Source organism: Equus quagga, chromosome 11 (genome assembly GCF_021613505.1).
Source record: "Equus quagga isolate Etosha38 chromosome 11, UCLA_HA_Equagga_1.0, whole genome shotgun sequence".
Taxonomy (NCBI): Eukaryota; Metazoa; Chordata; class Mammalia; order Perissodactyla; family Equidae; genus Equus; species Equus quagga.
Window position 1 is genome coordinate 18352533 of NC_060277.1, and position 24349 is coordinate 18376881.

General features: G+C 38.2%; 1 protein-coding gene across 1 annotated transcript; it reads left to right on the top strand.

Moving 5' to 3' along the window:
- Positions 1-2400: 2400 nt before the first annotated feature.
- Positions 2401-23254, top strand: GPRC6A (G protein-coupled receptor class C group 6 member A). Its single transcript, XM_046674607.1, has 6 exons — positions 2401-2594; positions 4950-5253; positions 7783-8619; positions 14913-15125; positions 19383-19506; positions 22140-23254. The coding sequence occupies exons 1-6, from the start codon at positions 2401-2403 to the stop codon at positions 23252-23254; spliced, it is 2787 nt and encodes a 928-aa protein (XP_046530563.1).
- The last annotated feature ends 1095 nt before the right edge of the window (positions 23255-24349 follow it).

Genomic DNA, 24349 nt, shown 5'->3' on the forward strand with positions numbered 1-24349 from the left:
CATTTCTACCAGGCATGTATTTAAGATGTTTGAGAAAGAGTTTTGAGCAACAGTTTAACTGACTTTTAGAAAGCCCTCCGAATTTAGGAATTAATAACTGAGTTTGGTTTGGGGAAGGAAAAGGAGGGAGCTGCTGTTGTCTGAAAGTTTGTGTCCTCCCAAAAATTCATATGTTGAAACCTAACCCTGCAGGTGATGGTATTAGGAGGTAGGGCCTTTGGCAAGTGACTAGGTCATGAGGGCAGAGGCCTCGTGAATGGGGTTAGTGCCCTTATAAGAGCAAACTTGTGAAAGCTCCTTGCCTCTTCCACCGTGTAAAGTTAGAGTGGGCAGGCATTGAATCTGCCAGGGTCATGATCTTGGACTTCCCAGCCCCAGAACTGTGAGAAATAAATGTTTGCTGATTATAAGTCGCTCAGTTTATGGTATTTTTGTTATAGGATCCCTAACAGACAAAGACAGGAGCTAATTATTGAGTGCCTACTAGAACACAGGAGCTTTACAAATCGATTCAGCTCAAGTCTCAAAACATACCCACAAGATAGAGTATCTTTCCTATTTTATAAATGAGAAAATTATTGTTCAGAAAAAGTAACTCATTCACGATCATATGCTAATTGGTGGGCAGAGCCATCCAGATCTGTCAGCTTCCAAACTTGAGCCTTTTCTGCCACGTGACACTTCATTTTACAGGGCAAGGGCTTTTGAAACCATTTGTTCTCCTACCTTTAGAAGGCTCTTTCATAGAAATAGATTTTCAAATTTAGATTATATTTATTAAAATAAGATAATGTGGTTTATTTTTAAATTTTGTGAGATTATAGAAACCCTAAATATTGTTTAAATTGCAACCTAAGAGAAATCATTGGTATAACTTTCATCACTGATTTTTCAAATAAATGTCAGGCCTGGGCAATATGGTCACATGAGAGCAGTAGCTTCAGAATTATTCTGAGTTGCTTGATACTTATTATATGCTTTTGCTGAGCAATTATCTGAATTGCTTATTTTTTAGTATGTCTTTACCAAAATTATCTTTGAACTTATAATTACATCAGACCTTAGGGGTTATCTGAGCAAAATAACTAAATTCATGAATATATAAATTTATCCAATTGCACACACACACAAACACAAATGGATAATAAGATTAAGATAGGTAAAATGCAATTGCAAAACATTTGAAGGGTCTTCAAGCTCATGTATGTTTATTAAACTTTCTGGACAACTGAAGTTAACTGGTTTGTGTTCGAAGAGGAAATCCTGCCACTAGTTAAAATGGTAAGACTTAATGGACATGTGACACTGTGATGCGCTGTAACTTCTCCACTCTTCACTTGGCAAAACCCGATGTGTCAATGGAATCTAAGGCTAATTTGGATGATGGATGATGGAAAATACCCTACTGGCCACTGCATTCTTTTATTTTCTGACACTCCTTTAAATGTGTCTGCTATTCTTCAAACAACCTTGATGTATTGGATTTGGAAATGTGCGCCCATGATAGTCCTTCTTAATCCAATGTCTGAAAAAGATTGATTTTAAAAATAAACTGAAAAACTTTAAACTTTTTCTTAATGATGCTTAGGTTACTGATGTTTACCAGTCTTCTACTAAATTCCAAAAGATATCCATAAAGTCATTATAGTTCAGATTCCTAAGCATTTAAGAATAGTCTAATTCAATTAAGACTAATTGAAATTAGTCCCAAATTTATAAAACTAAAAATCCACAAGCAACTGTGGAAAGGTCAGTTATCTACGTAGACCTTTTTTGCTCAAACCAAAACACTATATCAGAGGTTTCATCTCGTTGTTAGTTTTCCCCGTCACCACAAAACCTACCTATTTCTGACACTTGTAAACTGAACTTGATGAACACCTAAACTTAACTGAACTTCACTTTTTTAAAATAGAACTTTTCTGGAAAAACAAAAGCAGGATGCTATTTTTCTAAACAGTTTATAAACTACACGGAAGGTTTTGCTCCTTGAATGTGATACTTTTGGAAAAGCAGAACTATCCATTTCCCAAACTGCTCCCTTCTAAAGAGTCTACATTCTGCTTCAAAAGAAATGCTGCTCTGACTCAAAGACCTTGACTTAACAGTGGAGTGAAAGAGTGCTACCACAGTGAAACTTATGTTTCTAATTCTACCAGCGAGTGTTATTGTTCTCATACATGTCCAACATTGGAGTGTTAAGAGTCTGATATGTTCTTATTGGTGAAGAGTTGTTTTGACTATCATCAAGCATCTGAATATTGAGTGTTTCTGGTCCTTAACACTGTCCTATACCTTACATGGTGTTTACAGTGAAATAGGACCCATGTTGTTGGCACTCTGTGAGCTTATTATTCGATTCCTAAGAACTCGCATGAAGTGAGCAAATGAGATAGAAACATGGCATTACTGATTATACTGATTATCTGCTTTGTGATTATTCTTGCTTCTTCTCAGCCTTGCCAGACCCCTGATGACTTTGTGGCTGCCACTTCTCCAGGACATATCATGATTGGAGGTTTGTTTGCCATTCATGAAAAAATGCTGTCCTCAGATGACTATCCCAGACGACCCGAAATCCAGAAGTGTGTTGGGTGAGTAAAACCTCACAGAGCACATTTAGATTTCAAGACTATATCGGGAGACTGTATCATGTAAATGTTTACTTGTATTAACATCTAAATTATTTTAATAAAATTTAAACTCACGTATCTTGAAATTACATATAGTTAATCTTGGTTACTTTAAGGAAGTAAATCATTCCTTAAAAGAGAGATAAATCAGCACTATATGTATGATCAACTTTCAAGAGCAGAGGCAATTAATGCTTTACATTAATATGTTTATTTGGATTTTGCCTAAAAAAAAAAATCCATGAAGTCACTTGAGAAAACCAATAAGACACTGTGGCCTGTCCACCACAAGCATACATAGCACATTAATATTTCTACCACCCACAACATGCATTTTGTTATAAACATGGATCTCTTGTTTAATTATTTGTTAAAAATAGACTACATTTAAAATTTTTCTCTACACTAACATTTCTGTCAACACTGTCTTCATTTCATTCTTGAAATAATCTAATTCTTTCATAAATTAAGACCTAATCTCAACTGAAACTATTCCTTCTTCCTTGATGAACACTTTACATTGTGAAAGCTCAACTATTTAAAAGACATTTGGCACAGTGTAATATGGAATAGTAAAGCTGGGTGGGGTGTGTTACAAATAGATTTTCTTCAAGGAGAGTAGGATATTTGAATTCTAATTTCAGTTTGGGGACAAACTAATTTTGTAAATTTAGGTAAATCACTTAAACTCTGAGTTCCAGTATCCAGTGTTCTCATCTACAAAGTAAGGGCCTGGATAACCTCTAAGGACACAGGCAGCATCAGCTTCTGTTGCTATGGCAATGTGATCCCCATGGTTTCTTCGAGCTCTAAAATCCCGATTTCTATCTTGATGTTTTTATATGTAAACTTAATCTTCTCTTTTCTCCTCCCTTTTTTTCTCTCTTTATCAAAAAGTATTTACCAAGCCCTCTAAGAATGCTTTCAGATAAAATGGGATCTCATGTCACACTGAGATTCCTTCCTGGCATTCTCTCCAGAAGTTAGGCATATTGAGCTACTGTCATCATAACTGCTGATTATCAGGAATACCAGGAAATACCCAAAAATAATTAATGAAGATTTTCAGAGCACTAAGCTGGCACCCAAACAATGACTACAAATTTGAGGTGCACAACCATAGGCCAACTACAACCGTAGGCCAACTACTAACGATGGAAAATAGTAAAGAATCATTTGATCTAATAACCAAATTTATTCTTTAAAAAAATCACTGAATTGAACATCCTTTCATCTTACTGTTGGTCACTGAAAGAAATAGTATTCATTCAACATTAAACAACCCTTTATTAAGTGCCGACATTACCTAGGCCCAATTCTAACCACTGGGAAACTGAGGTGAATTTACCAACGAGGTTCAGACTGTCATGGAGCTAACATGTGGGAAACTCTGAAAATATTATACATTTTAAATAGCAGACAATTCATCACTTTAACCTTTCCTCTTCCTTGTTTCTTTCTTTAAATTAAAAACTTAATGCTGATTTGTCAAACTTCACATTTAGATAGACCACAATGGCAAATACTATTACTCGAATTGTTTTATTTAATTTATCATAACTCAATTCATTAAAAGGAAACATTAGCATATCAAAACCCTGAATAATAATACCTCCTTTTATTCATTTAAAAAAACACTTATTCACCCCTTACTATGTATTAGGCACTGTTTATAACCTTTTGTAAACATGGTGGATGAAATAAACTTAACAGTAAATCAGTAATCAAACAACTCAGTGCTCTGGGATAATCACAAATCAAGAAGTCAACTGGAAAAGCTCTCCAAAAGAAGAATTATCTATGTGTTGGAACTAAAATAGTGCACTTTACCTATAAGAAGGCTATTGGGGTTTTCCCAGAGCATATTTATATGTAATTTTTAAGAGTCTTATTAATCTGGTTTTCAACCACAGCAGATTAGAATCAGAAAATTTAAAAATGGATTTGTGAGTCTAAAAGGGAGGTACTTGGATGGCAATAAAATGCTGACATTGAGCTACAAAAAGGAACAAAAACCAGACACATCTTCATACTGCAGAAGGCTAAATCGAGTAATCAAAATGATCCCCAACTTCATTAAGAAATGGTTAAATCTTGTTCCATAGACTGTATTTGAGAAAGTGTGGGTTCCTAGGTACCCTCTAAAGTCTCCATGAGAAATTGTTTTTAAATAAATAAAGTTTAGATCCATCAAGAAGTAAGCTTCACTGATCCAGAAATTGTCTATTATAAGGCAGAGATGTGGATAAAATGAGATATCACCACGTGTGGAGAAGAGTTATGTTCTGATTTCAAAAAATACTTGTTTCTCAACAGCTTTGACATATCAATCTTTCTTCATACTCTTGCCATGATATACAGCATTGAGATGATCAATAATTCAACACTCTTATCTGGAGTCAAACTGGGGTATGAAATCTATGACACTTGTACTGATGTCACAGTGGCAATGGCAGCTGCTCTGAGGTTTCTTTCTAAGTTCAACTGCTCCAGAGAAATCGTGGAGTTAAAGTGTGATTATTCCAGCTACATGCCAAGGGTTAAGGCTGTCATAGGTGCTGGCTACTCAGAAATAACCATGGCTGTCTCCAGGATGTTGAATTTGCAGCTCATGCCACAGGTAGGTTTTGTTATACATCCATATGTTGGTTTTGATTATATTCTTTATTATAAACAGATCAGGGTAACCTGGGAGACTAGTTAGGCAGTTGCCTTTACTTTAACCTTTCATTCTCTTCTGTCAAAGAAAGGATGTGCCCTATCATAGACAATAGAGTGGACAAAGCACTAAGGGTGTAGACACCCCTCAATTTGTCAGGTCTAGTTTCTGGCAGTTTTCAGCATGATTTGGATAAGACACAAACTTCTGAGCACCTCAACTGCCTTGTTTCTGGATTAACAATCAGTCAGATGCTATGAAGAAAAGAGAAGAGAATGAAGGGTAAGGGGGTATGGAGGTCAAGGAAGACTTGTTGAGAAAGTGACGTTTAGCCTGAACTTGAATGAGAAGGGACAGCCAAGGTAAGATGGGGGAGAGGAGAAGAGTAGCCAGACCAAGAAAACAGCAAGCGCAACATTGAACTGTCCAAAGAATAACAAAAGGTCATCGTGGCTAGATCAGTTTAAGCAGAAAGGAGCATAGTAAGAGATGCACTTGGAGAGACAGGCAAAGGCTGGCTCGTGTAGCATCTTGTTAGCTGTGGTATGGTTTGCAATTTTTTCTGAGTATGATAGGAATGCTTTGAGCAGAGACTGTGGAATTACATACCTCCTGTAAGGCCAACCAATAACCAAGAAGTAAGTAAAAACATCTCTGAAAGACCAAAACAGATATTAGAGAACCCTGCACTAAGTGCTCGCACATTCCTCAGAGTCCAGCAATCTCCCTTGGCTTTCATTTTGAGCCTACTCACCTTCATATCACATCACCCTGTAACTTGCGAGGTCACTGCTTTTTAAGCTCAAGGAAGATTCAAAGCCAAAAGTTAGAAAGGAAAAAGGCTTATAGTCAGATTATCAAGAAATGACCATCTGATAGAAGTTAACAGAGGGTAAGGGGGTGGGGAGAGGGTGAAAGGGGTAAAGAGGCACATTTGAACAGTGACAGATGGCAACCAGACTTTTGATGGTGAATATGATGTAGACAACACAGAAGTTGAAATATGATGATGTACACATGAAATTTATGTAATGTTTTAAACTAATGCTACCTCAATAAAAAAGGGAAAAAAAGAAATGACCACGTGATAGAAATGAAAGATAGAAAAAATATGTAATATAATAAATGTGTATAAGAATTCAAAATATACACTTATATACAAAATATATACTTTCTGGAGCTAGAGTAAATAAATGCATATATTTATGAAAGCCTCTGAGAGTTCCATTATATTATAGCCTAGTGACGTTGGTAATGCAAACTGTAAGTCCAAAATGACAAAATGAAAGAATTATTCCCCCAAACATCTCAGAGATAAGGCTTTGGCTCAAAATTTCTAGACTATGTATAATGTGAGTCAGGTGATAAGAAAAGTAGACTATTTGTAACAATGATTGTTTAATGTAAAATGTAATTGCCATGATAGACAACACAAAGGAAAGGAGACTTCCACGGGTAACGCTGATTTTGCAGAAGCGCAGCTCTCACAATGTTGGTGAGTGTAGCAGTGTCACGTGCTGGGAAAGGAACTAAGCTTTAGTGAATGTCCACCATGTGCTAATATCCGTTTAAACTTTCTCTTTTAATCTTCACAAGAATCCTATCACTTCACAGGTAAAGGAAAGTGAACTAACTTTCCCAAATTTATTGAAGTCAGGATTCTAAGTTTGTCTGACTTCAAAGCCTATTGTCTTTGCACCATACCATGAGGCTGCAAATTGTAAAAAAAAAAAAAAAATTCACCTTGGAAGGCAATAATTCTCCCTAGAATAAAATCACCAAAGCAGTAAATCAGGTACAACTTTGCACATGTTAGGTAGGACCCCCAAAATGTTGCTGCTTATTTGACTAGCTCAGGGGACAAAAAAAGCATAGCCTGCAGACCAAATGTGACTCTCAAACTCTTGAGCTGTGGAGCTAAGAATGATTTTTACATTTTTTAAAGGTTGTAACAAAAAGACCCCAATATATATATTATATATGTCAGAGAGCATATGTGACCAACAAAGCTTAAAATATTTTTTATCTGGTCCTTTACAGAAAAGGTTTGCTGACCTCTAGACTAGATGATTATTTGACTGGATGATTTATTTTACCTAGAATAAAAATCACCACCAGCTGCATTTTTCTTGTATTTATTTCTAAATATTTAGATAATATCCACAATCAGTCCTGGCCTGAGAGATAAGACAGATATAAATGGATATAGAAGTGCGATGGAGATAAAAGTTAGAGCCTGACCCCTTCAAGGGCTTATACTATGCATAACTTAAAGTGATTAGAGAGCAACGACTCTAGACAGTCACCACATACCAAATATCATGATTTAAGCTATTTGAAAGTAGGAGTTCATTGAAAGGGAAGGATGGAAAGGACTAGAGAGTTTAGGAAAAGGTTATGGAAACTCACAGAAATCAGAGAGGAACATCTACATGAACAGCCACCTGGAGTTCATCAACACTGTAACTAAAAGATTCTGTCAATTTCCAGGTGAGTTATGAATCAACTGCAGAAATCCTAAGCGACAAAATTCGCTTCCCTTCATTTTTACGGACTGTGCCCAGTGACTTCTACCAAACTAAAGCAATGGTCCATCTAATTCAGAAATCTGGATGGAACTGGATTGGCATCATAACCACAGATGATGACTATGGACGATTGGCTCTCAACACTTTTGCAATGCAGACCGCGGCAAATAATGTGTGCATAGCCTTCAAAGAAGTTATCCCAGCCTTCCTCTCAGATAACACAATTGAAGTCGGGATCAATCAGGCACTTGAGAAAATCATAGCAGAAGCCCAGGTTAATGTCATTGTGGTATTTCTGAGGCAATTCCATGTTTTCAACCTCTTCAATAAAGCCATTGAAAGGAATGTAAATAAGACCTGGATTGCTAGCGATATTTGGTCAACTGCCACCAAGATTACCACCATTCCTAACATTAAAAGGATTGGCAAAATTGTGGGGTTTACCTTTACAAGAGGGAATATGTCCTCTTTCCATTCCTTTCTACAAAATCTGCATTTATTTCCCAGTGATAATAACAAGCCCTTAAATGAATATGCCATGCTCTTGTCTGCCTGTGCTCATGTCAAGGACAGTGATTTGAGTCAATGCATTTCCAACCATTCTCAGGGGACTTTGACCTACAAGGCTAACAAGGATATAGAAAGGAACTTCTCTCTGAGAAATGACTTCCTGTGGGATTACACTGAGCCAGGATTTGTTCACAGTATTCAGCTCGCAGTGTTTGCCCTTGGTTATGCAGTTCAGGATCTGTGCCAAGCTCAAGATTGTCAGAACCCTAACGCCTTTCAACCATGGGAGGTACTAACTCACACAACCGAGAACATCCCCCTACCATCATTTCCTCCATTTCCTTCCCTGCTTTAATTTGCAAACAGTTAAATTAACTGCTCTTAATCGTATTCCTTTTAGAAGCAGACACCTTCAGTATTTGAATAACCTCCCTTTCTACCATTAGCTCTTTGTTCTTGAGGATGAGACTTGTTATGTTACCTTTACCTCCTATTTTGACTCACCAAAGTTATGTTCTTCTGTTGTCCAAGAAGATTCTGGTGATAGTGTTATTTTCCTTGAGTTTATGGATTTATATCTGATCTTGCAGTTTTTCAGTGCTTCCTATGAATTGCCTCTTTTAATGCTCTTAGCAAACACAAGACCAGGCATGTTTAAGGATCCTTTTTATTATTACTAAATATTATAGATGAGGAAACTAAAGCTAGGAAGCACCAGAAATACGACTTCAGTCTCAGTCTTCTGATTCCGCGCCCTTTGCTTCTCATGATGTCTCTGATGGTTTATAGTCCCAAAGCCTCCAGTTATGACTCTTACTTAAGGCCGTCTCCCTAGGACTCCAGTCTGGTTCCAATGGAATGGAATTGGAACATTCCAACATTCATTGGAATGTTATTAGGTCAATCAGGGTAATTCCTATGATATCTCAGGTTTACATGCACCACTAATTGTAAAAGAAGTCTTTCCCTTTCCTCTCTTTGATTAGTTTGAGAAGTTCAAATGAAAGTGTAATGCGGCCCTAGTTAGTGAAAAATTTCCATTACGTTTTTTAAATGTCCATGAACAAGGTATTTAAAAGTAAATTGTTGCTTCAAATGATGAAAAATTTTACTCATTAGAAACAAATTTCTCAATAATGTGTATTCAAAGACAAATTGCAATGTCTTGAGGCAGAACCATGTTCCAAAATACATTTATTTTAAATTCCTAAGGAAAAAGAAGGTGAAAGGGAGTAAGACCCAATTCTTCTGATCATATAAATAAGTATTCAGGACAGGCTATTTCTACTTTTGTTGTTTTTACTTTAAACACCCACCAACACAAGCTCCAAGCTCTGAGCTGACAAACTTACATTTGGGTAGATAATGTGATGGTCATAGAGTGTTTCAAATTGCTCATTTTAAAACTAGTTTGCACCTTGTAAACACAAGGCCAAAAACCTCATGAAGAGATAAGACTAGAGATTAGGATCTTTTTTAAATTAAAACTCTCTCTTTTTTAAAAAAAAAGTTATATGCTTAATAGTTTTAAGATGCCTATTTGAAAGCATACTCTTTGTAAACCTTCAATGAAGGATTGGTAAAACTAAAAATTAAGTGGACCACCGTAATGAAACTACTACATGGAATTTTAGGAATGAGAGATTGAGAAGGAGTAATGGAGAGAAAATAGACAACCATAGAGACAGACAGGATAAAGAGGGGGGACACAAAGAGGCTCAAAAGAAAAGAGAAATACAAACCGCAAGAGCGATTTATCTACTAAAGATCTGGGAAAGTATTTTAAATCAGGAATAAGTCTCAAACATTCCGAGGAAAAGAGTTAAGAAAGCATAATCCAAGTAGCGTCTTCTAAAAGTTTTATTTAAACACTAGAAGCCTGAGGTCGTTCTTTATGGCCCTGGGAGCCTGTTTATCTAGAAACATAGAAACAGATAGGCAAGGAGGAATAGGGGAGTGACTTGCTCCTTTGATCTCCATGTGAGTGAGCTGCATCTGTGCCAGATTCAGTAGCACAAATAATGCAAACAACTGTCTTTTTATGAAGAAATCTCCGTAGACACTAAACTTAAAAGATCAGCAAGATTTCGGGGAACTAATCCAAGGTGCGTTTCTAAAGATTATTTTGTACCCTGGCAAAATTCACCATTATTTGAATGATAGTTTCTGAATAATTTTAGATTCAAATAACTTTAAAGGGTTTTTCCCCCCAGTATTTGAGGATAGTCTTTACTTTGGCTCTGTATTTGTTTACATCTGTGAGTGGTATTCAGGGACAGCACAGTCATGTTTGTTTTACTTCAACAGATTTTTAATGTTTCTCAGATGTGTGCAAGGATACCACCTCTCTGTTGTGACTAGTTATTTTGGTTTTCTTCTTTGTTTTCCTTCACTTCTGATGATGTACAAGGTAGTAAGTGATGTGCGTGAGATGAGAGAATGTTTAATAGTCAAACTTGTATTCATATGTTTATTTAGAAAATATTTATAGGATGTCTCAATGTTCCAGGCATTGCATTGAGTGCTAAAAATATTATAGAGAACAAGACAGTTCTTTCCCTAAAGGAGTCTAGTAGAGTACACAATCAAACAATTAAGGAGCTGATTACAATACAGGATGATACATCGCGGTGTTTCTTATAAACACAAGATGGCAGAGCCGCACGTAATAGAGGCAACTAATTCAGTACTAGCAATTCAGAGCACATTCTCCAAAGATCACGATATCTCCAGTGAATGTGATGGATGAGTAGGAATTAGCCAGGGCAGAAATATTCCACCAAAGTCTCAGAAGGAAGAGAAAGCATGGTATCTTCAGGGAGCAGAAAATCATGCCATAGAACTAGAGACTTTTGTGGAAACTACTGGAAAATGAGACTGGCGGGACTAGTGAAGAATCCATCATTAGGGCCTTGTTGATCAGAGCATCTCAAACTTTGATGTGCAGTTGAATTGCCTTAGGATTTTACTATCACACAGATGCTAATTCAGTAGTCCCAAGGGGGACCTGAAAGTCTGCACTTCTAAAAGCCTCTCAGGTTATGCTGATACTGCTGGTACAGGGACTATCCTTGAAACAGAAAGTCTGCAAACCATATTTAAAGATTTGGACTTGGTAGAGCAAAGAGGAGCCAATTAAAGATACTTTTACACAAGAGAGGAATGTGATCTGCTTTCCATTGTAGAAATAGTATTCCCACTGTCATGTGTGTTGATTAGAGGGACACAGGACTAGAGGGAGAAAGGTGAGTTTGGTAATACAGGCATAAGAAAAGGATGCTTTGTACTACAGCTGTGACAATGAGGATGGAGAAACATACACATGGATATTTAAGAGGAAGTATGAGGAACATTAGGAGTGAGATCGGGTGTAAAGGATGATAGAGAGAAGCAAAGACGTTGCAAACAATTCAAAAATTTGGGCAACTGGTGCCATTTATTGAAATGGAAACACAGAGAAAAGTTGAGTCCTGGTAGGGAGAGGAAATATTAAGCATTCCATTTTGGAGATGTTGAGTTTGAAGAACTTATGAGACATCCTAGTGTAGCAATGATGATTGAATATTAGTCCAAAAGTCAGAGGAGACATGTTCCAAGAAGAAAGTGATTTTGGAGTGGTAAGGAAAATAATAACTCAAACATTTTAAGGCCTACTGTACTAGGCACTAACATAGATGATTTCTAATCTTTATAATATTATGGTAGGTCCACAGGGCTCATATTCTTTATACTTCATCCTAAAGAAGTGACAAGAGGAAGGGTTACTGGTGACTGAGACATAGCAGTTTAGAGATGGAGGGGGACTCAGCAATAAGGGTCTGGCCTATGGTCACCCAAATCGTTAGCAGTGAAACTGCCCCAGCTTTAGTCCAGTGGGCTTTCCACTACACCCTGGAAAACTTCACAAAAGAAAAAGACATAGGTTGGGCACCAGACAGAGATGCAAGGCTGCTTCCTCTGCTGTTCTCTAATTTACTCACAAAGATACCTCTTTTCCCAAGCACAGCTTACTTGTGGAGATAGAGCGGACATCAGAGAAGCTATGGAAATGGAAGACAGCATCAATCACAACACCTTAATTGGTGTGGCCCCCTTGCCTTTTGTTCTCAAATACAGGTCATTACCAAACAGAAGTGGATAATACAATAATGGAAATGCAAATCCTACTCTCTAAATTTTGTAGTGTCAATTACAGTGAATTTCAGAGTCTCAATGAAAAACAAATAATTGATGGGAAAAGCATTTAATAGCTTAATAACTGGAATGTTAGTGTTCAAAATTTGCCTTAATCGGGAGCAAATGTTCTGTCACATTTAACAAGTAATGAATGCACTGTTTTATTTGCCTCCACCCTCTTTCCTGTAAGAACAAGCATAGAATTGTGCTAGTTTATTTACATCATATAATGTTATCATTATTTACAGAACATATATGTGTCAGAACTTTACCCTGTAAAACCTAATTAAATGCAGGGAAAAAAACAGGTGGAAATTATAGTTCAAATGCAAGAGTGGAAGAGGATATGTTTCCTCTTACGTGTGTATATTGCTTAAGGAAGGAACAGAAGAAAAATCAATACACAGGCAGAGGTGAGAACATTAACGGTAGGCTCTTACTTATTCTTTTATTTTTGTTCCCTCCATTTTTATCTTCCAGGCAATTACTAGAATAAGATTTTGTTGGTTAATTTCACCATGTTAGTTCTGATATCCTGCTTCTTTAATGTAATACTAATTAATTGACATTCATTAAAGGAACTATGAAATCTGTAGGGATGTATAATAAAATCAATACACACACTTAGAGACTTAGCTGAAGTGACATTTGGTCATTGACATGACTATTGTAGCTATTATATTTACTTTAAAATATAGCTTGATTTACTTATGTTCTGTTGAACAAAAAAAATTAAAGGAAAGAAACTTTCATAAAAGATTACCTGAGAAGGAATAGAATAAGAATAATTCTATTCAAGTAGAACAATTTGTAACTCATTCCATAGATTTTGCACCCAACAAAGCTGCACAGTATCGTACATTTAGATAATGAGTGGGCCTGATGCATTCAGAGAGGGCATTTACTTAGCCATGATTATATATCAAGTTAATGGTGGAGCCAGAATTGCAACCTGTTTTCCTCCCTCCTGGCCCAGTGTTCTTCCTCTGCAGTGCAAGCTCAATATGGCTGCCTTATTGTCAGTTAAACGTTTCCTGTCCCAGCTGTACTGCATACAAGTTCTCACTGTACAATTGGGTAACAAGTAACTTTTCATGGCAATTCTTTCCTCTCAAGTTAAAAAAAATCATTTTATGAATTAAATTGAAAACAGATTTTAGAAGTCACTTTACTATGCACTCAATCACTGAAACTTGAAAACCATTGGAGATAGTAAGATCCATATCTTCCACCAAATGAGTAACAAAGTAGGGACTTAGAGGGCAGGTGCTAGAAGCTATCTTACTTACGCCCATCAACTAAACTTCTCTGGAGAGGACGCTCCTCAGTACATGCCCAGGAGCAGGGTGCTGCTGTTTTTGGACTGTCTCCCAGGTTTGTAGATCTGTCCCATCAGTTTTCATTTTGAGGATGGCAAGTATGACAACTATTGGCTTAGATTACCCACTCAGACTTGGCCAAGGACCTGGGCCAATTACGACTCTAGAAAAAAAGGATGAATTTTCCTGCATTCTGTGGCTCCAGATGGCACATTGATGATTGCTTTTGAGTCAGAAGGAAAAAATAGCAGGAGATCTTGAATTAATATATTGTTAGATGGAATGGAAAGATCTCATAATGAAAGTCAAGATGCTTGTCCTCAGATAAGTTCCTTCACCCTTGCTGGGCATCCTCATCTAAGAAGAATGGAAGCTGATCCTTGCTCAGCTTGCTTCACTGAGTTGTTACTGAGTAAAATGATATCACAGATTTGAGTATTAGCAATAACATATGAATGTCAGGTGACATTATTAGTTGATAGACTCAGAGCATTTTTAATTATCTGCACAATATCCCCATTAGCTAGTAATAGGTATTAACAGATATTAATCTAACCTTTATTAATCCTTACTCTGTGCCAAATCCTGGGCTAAACTCTTTACATGCATAATTACATTTAATCCTCACAATAATCCTATAGGGTAGGTTTCATTTACCTCATTTTACAGATGAGTAAACTGAGGCCTAGAAAGTAATTGTAACTGTCAAGATCACATTACTAATGAGATATGCAGCCAGAATTAGAGCCTTGACATCTGCCCCAGAGAACCCATTCTGAAATCTACAATGTGGAAAAATGAAGATACTCAGATTTTAATTTTACAGGCTAGAGAAACTACCATCCATAAACATTAATTTGATTTCTCAAATTCACATAGCAAGACTTTGGCAGAAATGAGGTTAGAATTCTCAAATTGTTGCCAGGTAGTTAAAGAAACTTCTCAACTAGTTACCACACTCACTGATCCAGAATGTCCTTTTTCTAATCTTTAAGTGATATTCCTTGTAAGGCAGTGTTATAACTACATTACTGGGTACACTTAGAATATTTCTATTAGTGTTTGTTTCTGTGTTTATGTTTTATAGTTACTTGATGTACTGAAAAATGTGACATTCACTGATGGAGGTAATTCATTTCATTTTGATGCCCATGGGGATATGAATACTGGATATGATGTTGTGCTCTGGAAGGAGATCAATGGCCACATGACTATCACCAAGTTGGCACAATATGACCTGAAGAATGGTGTCTTCATCATCACAGACCAAGAAGCAAAAAACGAGTTCAGAAATCTCAAGGTAATTTTGCTGTAGGCTGCTTTGTAGCATTCAAATCAATTGGTAACTCAACTGCAAAAGTCCTTGACCCCACCAGGACCTCTAGTCATTCTAAGGCCTGTTCACTGTCTCCAACTTCTCTCCTTAAATGCCATGATCAACTTGTTTATTGATCCCTTGTACACACTCTCAATTCCCTCCCCCTCTCTCTCCCTTCATCATATTCATTCAAAGTGTAATCCAGGTTAAATTCAACTCTCTGTCTAATCAATATAGATCCCGTGTCGCTGAACTTGGCAAAAAATAAATAAAACAAAAACAAAAAACACCTTGCTGACTGTTCTCATTTTAAATTCATGCTCTCAAACCTCGAGTAGGCCCTTAATGCTGCTGGACAATTGGACTATTACTTTAGTCCATTAACTTGCCACCTTCCTAGATGGCTGTTTTATGCTTTCTCTTCTCTCCTCTGACTCCAACACATCTTCCCCATCTTCTCTTTTAGTTGACCCTGCTTCCTATTTCACTAACAAAACTGAAACAATCAGGGTTTCCCTGCCACCATATCTGTGCCCATATCCCTGCCTTCCATCTGGCTCTGCGGATGGACTGTCTGTGGTCCTAGACAAGGTCAGTTCCTCCACTTGTCCTCTGGATCCCAACCACTTTCACTTACTCAAGGATGTTGCTCTGGCAATTCTCCAGTTCTTCCTGCATCCTCAAGCATTTTCTCTTCTGCGTTATTTAAATGATGATACAAATATGCTGTTATTCTTCCCATCTTAAAAAAAAGAAACTCCATTGACCACCCCACACGTGCACATCCCCCTCCATATACGGCCCATTCCTCTATTTCTCTTTACAGCAAAACTCCTTGAAAAAGTTGAATATATTCACTGATCCCAATTTCTCTCCTCCAAGAATTCTTTTGAACTCTTTCCAGTGCATCAAAATTCTTTCTGTCTAGTTCACCAATGTTAATGAATCCAAACAACATCTTACTTCACTCACAGGCTAATTAATCTTCCCTCCATGAAATGTTCTCTTTATTTGTTTCCACAATACCACACTCCCTTGACTTTCTTCCTCCATCTCTGGCCACTGCTTCTCGGTCTCCTTTCCTGGTTCCTTGTCATTCCCACTGCCTATAAATGTTGATGTGCCCAGAGCTCGGAACAGCTCCTCTTTTTTGTCTGCACTTTTCCTTAGTGATTTCATCCAGGCTCGCGACTTTAAAAAAATGTCATTATATGGAAGGCAGATGACTCCTAGATTTTTATCTTCTGGATTTCAACCTAAATAAATATACAACCCCTTACTTGACATCTCTACCTGGGTGTCTAATAGCTTAACTGATTAGTTCCAAAACTGAGTTCCCAAACCTACCTCTATCTCAATAAATAAGAACTCCCTTCTCCTAGTTGCTTATGGAAAAACCCAGTGGGATCCTTGTCACTTCTCTTTCTGTCATGCTCCACATCCCATCGAAGTTTTACTTTCAAAATGGGTCCAGATTCTGACCACTTTTGTCCTCTACTCTATTGCTGCCACTCCACTCCAAGCAACAATCACCTCTCACCCAGATTAAGACAGTGGGTTTCCAATTGCTCTCTGCCTCCACTCTTACCCACTTCAGTCTGTTCTTAAAGCAGCAGCCAGAGTAACCCTGTAAAATATAACAGTCTGCTCAGAATCCTCCCTACATCCTATTTCTCTCGGAGTAAAAGCCAATGTCTTTAACAACCTTCCATGACCTGCCACCAGTCCCCCGACCTCATCTCCTACCACCTTCCCCATACCCTCTCCTTCCTCCTACCCCACAGGCCTTCTCACTCTTCCATATACGCCTTCCTTTCTCTTAGCTCAAGGCCTTGCACCTGCTGTTTCCTTCCCCTGTAATAATCTTCTCTCACGTCCAGGTGGTTCACTTTCTCACTTCCTTTCTGTCTTTCTTAAAACATCCCCATCTCAGGGAGGCCTTCCTCAGTCACCTTATTCAAAATTTCAATGTCAACCTAACACTTATTATACACCCTCCTGTCTTTATTTTTCTCCTTACCATTTATTGCTACCTAGCATTCTGTACATTTTGCTTATCTTTGTCTTATTTATTGTCAACCTTGTTAACTAGAACTGAAGGTCTATGAGAGTATGGATTTTTTGTGTTTTGTTGCCTGCTATGGCTCCAACAATTACAAAAGTTCCTGGCATATAATAGGCACTCAAAATATACGTGTTGAATGAAGGAATGTATAAATTAATGCTTTAAGCCACTCTCTTAGTTCTCATTTTCCCTGTGATAAGTTTCAGTAAAGCAAGATACTTTTCCCTTGAAAAATAGAAGTGTAGCCATCCTTCTGTGTTCTCAAACTTTCGCCATCTTTGTTATCATCACCACTATCCTCACAACCACATTGTGAACCCAGCACTCTGCTAAACACTGTAACTCAACTGGGTCTCTTAAACTATGCTGTGTCTCATTTTTTTATTGAATACAGAGAGGATTCTCTATTATTTATTGTTACCAAGACTTACCTCCAGACTTTGTAGGAGAAACACCAATGAGGGGGAGGTGATAGGAAGAAAAATAACTGATAGGGCTTTTAGAGACTAAATGGAAGGGGCTGACCACCATGAAAAGAGGGACAAGTCTTCCTTTTTGGTGGAAACACCCATAAATACTTCAAGAAGTTTGTAGATACCAACAGTATCTGAGATCAACTAGGTCAGATTTCAAGATCTGCTTATCAATATGCAGGCTCGTTGGGGTATCAACATTTCTGGTAAGTCATCAAAACTCATAGTCCAGTAGCTGGCCCGATGGCTGAGTGGTTAAGTTCATGTGCTCTGCTTTGGTGGCCTAGGGTTCCAATTCAGATCCTGTGCACAGACCAACACACAGCTCATCAAGCCATGCCATGGCGGCATCCCACATAGAAGAACTAGAATGACTTACAACTAGGATATACAACTATGTACTCGGCCTTTGGGGAGAAAAAGCAAAACAAAAAACAAAAAAAGAAAAGAGAAAGATTGGCAACAGATGTTAGCTCAGGGCCAATCTTTCTCACCAAAAAAAAAAAAAAAGCATACCTTAAAAAAAAACACACTCATAGGCCAAAACATCAGGTAACCCTAAATCTGTTGCTGTTCCAAAGTTATCAATCCTAGACATTAGAATGTCTTTGCTACCTCTTGATGTGTGGGGAGAGAAGAGACAGTGTTTCTGGGAAGAAAGGTTTCACTTTATTCCCCTAATGATGTCCAGCTTTATCTCGTAGTTAAATCCTTTTGTGTCCTCTGAGCACCCTCCAAGAGTGTGGATACTTCCAATTAAAAGTTTGCCCTGGGGAATCCACAAGGCAGATATCCTGCCAGCTCAAAACCCAGGTCAGCAACAACCGTGTTGAAAACAAGAAAGCCAGTGCTTGTGGACACAGGGCTACTGAATCTTGGCTGCTTTTCTCTCTCAGCCAGTTCATTTTCATCTTCTAGAGGAAAGACTGGTTAGCTTAGTACTTTGACTATGTTCCAGGCTCAGGAATAGCTATTAAGAGAATTGAGAAGAAAGTCTCACTTACTCATTCTGGTTTGGCTTCCCAAGGACAAAAGTAAGACGATAACAGATTATCTCACAAGACGTGCCATGAGAAAGGGACTATGAATGGAAAAAATAACACAGCTGAAGTGCAAAGAATTATTAGCTAGATTGAAAACAGAGGGTTCCATGAAAATAGAATGCTACATGTGATTTACATTGGGACGTGCAGAATTATGATCTAAATTCTCAGGATGATTTTGTCTTTTTGACTCATACTTTAATAGTTTTGAATTCAAAATTTTCCACTGTTTTGTTTTTTAAGATTAGACTGGACATGGTCTTTGGACAGCATTATTAATAACCTTCTTCTAAAGAATATAAAAGTCCAAGAATATATTATTTTCTTATATGGTTGAACTCTTCATACAGCACATGATTGGAAATTCCTAAGTCATCATTTCCTTCTTTAGCTCCACCACTACACATTTCTCCCTCTGCTAGGGGCTTTTGAAAGAGCTAATTTCCCTTATTTCCTTACAGAAGTTATTAATGTGACAAAAGCTGTGCTCTTCCTAAAACAGTTTCACTATCTGAAATATTTTCTATTTTTTAAACTTGTTCACATTTCTCCAGATGACAAAAAATTATAATATACTATGGAAAGAAAGATCAAAATACAAAATTATTTAAGATCAATCTTTTAAAAAATCCATTTGGGATTTCTTTCCATTTTGCAGCAAATTCAATCTAAATGCTCCAAGGAATGCAGTCCTGGGCAAATGAAGAAAACTACAAAAAGTCAACATATCTGCTGCTATGAATGTGTGGACTGTCCTGAAAATCACTACAGTAATCAGACAGGTAATTGCAGTCACTACGACAGGTACAGTGACCCACCATATGATCCTTACCATTCCTTTTAGGCTGATTTTTTTTACATGAATTCTTTTGGCTTAGTTTTTCATTTGGGAAAAAAAAAAGCATCTCATGCCCTTGCTAGACTAAATTCCTGTAAGATTTCATTTTGTCTTTGAATTTTCTCTATTATATCAGCAGATGCACAACCAATACATAATAGAGAGAGAAAAGGAACTTGACTTCCAGGGGATGATGTCATCCCCCACAACTGGACTTCTTCTCCGGCACCTCTTAAAACAATGCGAGTTCTCTGTCAATTTTTGTCCATGTGTCCCCTACACAGATTTGCATGACTTGTAATTGGGGCACAATAACCATAAATAAATAAATACTGCATTGACTAATCTGAGCATGTTAGAAACTCAGAGGTGTGTACACCCTGGAGATCTCATTATTCCTACCAATAGGCAACAGTGAAGCCTAAAGAGAAAGAATCTTCCTTGAGACAAGGGGATGAACTACTGACAGAGATAAGATGTTACTAATTGATTGTTTGCCAAACCTATCTATAACAATTTGATGAGATCAGAGCAAAATATACAAATTAAAGAACAAGAGTGAGGTCAGCAGCCTTTGGAGCCCTAAAAGGAGCTGTCAGCACTATCCCAGGAGCTAAGCCTACTTTAAAAACATCATATTCCCTTGTTTATTGCAGCATTCCTATTCATCTTATATAAAAGCTGAGAACCCCGGAGCTGGAATAGTTCCCAAATGCTTATTCTTTTTCCTTATTGGCTCCAAGGGAGAAGTATCGCAATGTAAACATTCCAATATCCGTGTTCTGTCATTACCTCACAAAAATGCCACTTATCTCAACCCGAGATGGACTGTGCTGTCTAAATAACTAGGTGATTTGGAGGGAGAGCAAATTTTCCAGGCTATGTGGTATCTAGCACCTGTCTGCCAAGTGGGATAAACAAAAACACCAAGAGAGTATGGAGCATTTATTTCCCATAAAGATGTACAAGAGTCCTTCAAGATACAATCTGGGTTGTCTTTCATAACCAGAGTAAGTTGCTTCCAAGAACAAGTATAGGAGACCGAGGGCAACCTTGGAGAAAAAGCAAGGATTTAAGGCAATCTGAAAGGACATCATCTCCTATTCTCTGTGGTTCCAGGACACAGCTCTTATACACAGACAAGGTCAATAAATGTTCTCTGAACTAATGAAATGGTAGGTACCAGCAGCAGTAGGTAAGGGGAGGACAGAAAAGAATGGGTATTTGTAGGGAAGCAGGGTTTGGAAAGAGGAGGAGGCTGGAAAGCTAATGAAGTCTATAAACAGAAACATCATTTGACTTTCAGGTGAATGAAGAAGTGACCACGGGGCCTTTATAAAGTTGAATGGGCTTTGTGGAGTGTAATCAGATGGATGCCCAGAGAGAGGCTTTTTGGAAGTAATTAGGACCCCATCTATAGGGGCTGAAAACAGGGAGCAAATGCAATCACACTCCCAGAGACACCACTCTGGTATCAACTATTTATGCCACCCTGCAGTCAGAATCAGCATAAATCAGGGCCAGCCCCATGGCTGAGTGGTTAAGTTCATGCACTCCACTTCGGCAGCCCAGGGTTTCCGAATGGGATCCTGGGTGTGGACCTGGCACCACTCATCACGCCATGCTGAGGTGGTGTCCCACATAGCCCAACCAGAAGGACCTACAACTAGAATATACAACTGTGTACTTGGGGGGGCGGGGTTTGGGGGAGAAGAAGAAGAAGAAACAACAACAAAAAGAAGATTTGCAACAGATGTTAGCTCAGGTGCCAATCTTTTTAAAAAAAATCCTTATTAAAAAAAAGTCAACATAAATCATTTTCAAGCTTATCACTGCCTGTGTGAGTGGCTCAATTATACTAAACTCCTGGGTGGATAAATAGACTTTAATTCTTCATCAACTGTCATTGATAACTATCTTGTGTTATCTCACTTTTAGGAAGCTTTTAGGGTGACACAACCGTATTGTCTCTGCTTTTAAAAGAATTGCAGCCTTATTTATAACAGCAGCCCCCGTCATATTGAGTGCCTACTGTGAGCAACACTCCACGCAAAGCATTTTATATTTATTATCTCACTGAGTGCCGCACTCCAATAAGGCAGAGTCTTTTTAAAAAAATTTTTAAAGAGATTTGGAAATAGGCTCAGAAAGTTCAATTGGTTTGCTCAAGATTACGGGAATCGTTAAGTGATACAGAAAGGGACTTGAAATATGTCTGATTCCATGGCCCCTTTTCTTAACAGAGTCCCTGAACTGCCACCAGCAAGTTCACAAGAGGAAGGCATCTATCCTGAGTATATTGATTTCCTAAAGACTTGCAGCTTGACTTAAAATTCTCTTTTTCTCTCTTCCTCTCTTCCTCTTCCCTCACCTTCACCCTTTCTCTCTCACCTTCACCCTTTCTCTCTCACCTTCTTTGGGTTCTGTGCATGCTTTATTTTAATAAGTAACCAATGTGACAATTATCTATATCCGTTTTCTAGTCAGGACTATTACGAGAAGGAGTCTCATTTGTAGCATTGTGGACAATCGCCTGGTTTAAATGTTTGCAATAACTGAATCTCCTCTGTCTTTTAGATATGGATCACTGCCTTTTATGCAACAACGAAACTCACTGGGCCCCAGTAAGGAGCACCGTGTGCTTTGAAAAGGAAGTGGAGTATCTCAGCTGGAATGACTCCTTGGCTATCCTGCTCATGGCCCTCTCCCTTCTGGGAATCATGTTTGTTCTGGCCATTGGCATAATATTTACAAGAAACCTGAACACACCCGTTGTGAAATCATCCGGGGGGTTGACAGTCTGCTATGTGATCCTTCTCTGTCATTTCCTCAACTTTGCCAACACGGGCTTTTTTGTTGGAGAACCACAGGATTTCACGTGTAAAACCAGGCAGACACTGTTTGGTGTGAGCTTTACTCTCTGCATCTCCTGCATTTTGATGAAGTCTCTGAAAATTTTGCTAGCCTTCAGCTTCGATCCCAAGTTGCAGAACTTTTTGAAGTGCCTCTATAAACCTATCCCCATCATCTTCACTTGCACGGGTATCCAGGTTGTCATTTGCACACTCTGGGTAATTTTAGCAGCACCTACTGTGGAAGAGAATGTCTCCTTGCCCAGAGTCATTATCCTGGAATGTGAGGAGGGATCTGTCCTCGCATTTGGCACCATGTTGGGCTATATTGCCATCTTGGCCTTTATCTGCTTCATATTTGCCTTCAAAGGCAGGAAATTACCTGAGAATTACAATGAAGCCAAATTCATAACATTCGGCATGCTCATTTACTTCATAGCTTGGATCATATTCATCCCTGTCTATGCTACCACATTTGGCAAATATTTGCCAGCTGTCGAGATTATTGTTATTTTGATATCTAACTACGGGATCCTGTGTTGTATGTTCTTCCCCAAATGCTATGTTATTCTTTGTAAACAAGAGACTAACACAAAATCTGCCTTTCTCAAGATGATTTACAGTTACTCTTCCCACAGTGCAGGTAGCCTTGCTATGAGTCATGTTTCACTGGACTCCACCAACAGCAATATCCCAATGACCAATCCCAGCCCTGGTGGCAAGTCTGCAGCCTGGCAGAAAAGCAAAGATCTTGAGGAACAAGTGTTTGGATGCATTTGTAGAGAAAATGCTACAAGTATATCTAAAACTTTGCCTCGGAAAAGAATTTCAAGTATATGAATAAGTCCTTAAGAGATGGCACATTCTGGAAGAAAATGTTTCTAGGGTCTTAGCGTTTAAAATGTGCACTTACTTTCTGAGCAAATATATCCTATGTGTTTCTTCACTGCCTCTATCTTCACCAAATTTTGGTAGAACACTCCCTCTGTCCAACCACCTGCTTAACAAAGAAAATAGAGCCACAGCTTGAAACTCCATCCATTCCCACCTTCTATTTGCCTCCATCTTTATCTCCTTCCTCTTAGGCACATAGGGAAAGGTATCTCTTCTATTCAAAATTAGCCCATAATGTATCATCCTTGCCCCATCCTCTACCACCTCTTCTCAAACCTCTTTGTATGGGTTCTCCTTCTGTGTTGAGCATCTTTACTTTCCCACCTCCACTGCTTAGTTCAGTTGAACAAGCATTTGAGCAGTTACCATGTGCCAGGTGATGTGCTAAATACAAATTTACAAGAAGGATCAAGACATCATTTCTGACCTCAAGGAGCTCAAAATCCAAGGGAAGGCAGTCATATATAGACATCTTCAATTCAGGTGGGAAATTCTATGATTGTAATGTGCATAAGGCACTATAACAGTGTAGTTAAGTGGCACTTAGTCATCCTGGGGATCTTGGGAGGGTTTCAAAAAAGGCTAAGTAAAAGGTATGATGTTTATGAAAGATGAATAAGAGTGAGTTTAATCAAAGAAAGTACAGAAAGCTGTTCCAGATAAAAGGGGCAAGCAGAAGAGGTGGCAGAAAGTGTGTCGAGAAGGTGTATTCAGGGAAGTACAGTTATTTTGGGATTAGTAGACAGAAGTCCTCTTTTATACATAGAGGTTAGGTCATGAATGCATGCCTCAGACTGAAATTCTCTTTTAAGGAGCTTAGGTCTTTATCTTGTGGGCAGAGGGTGGCCAAAAAAGGTCTGGCAAAAAGGTAATAGGTTCAAAATCCCATTTTAAGAAGCTCACTCTGATACGGGGTGGAGGATGGAGTCTCACTGAGAAAGAATTAGGATCTATACCAGGAAATAGAAGGGAGGATATGTATATGTATTCAAGCTATATAGAAGGTGGTCATTTATCTGAAGTAGTTGGTGAAGGATGAGT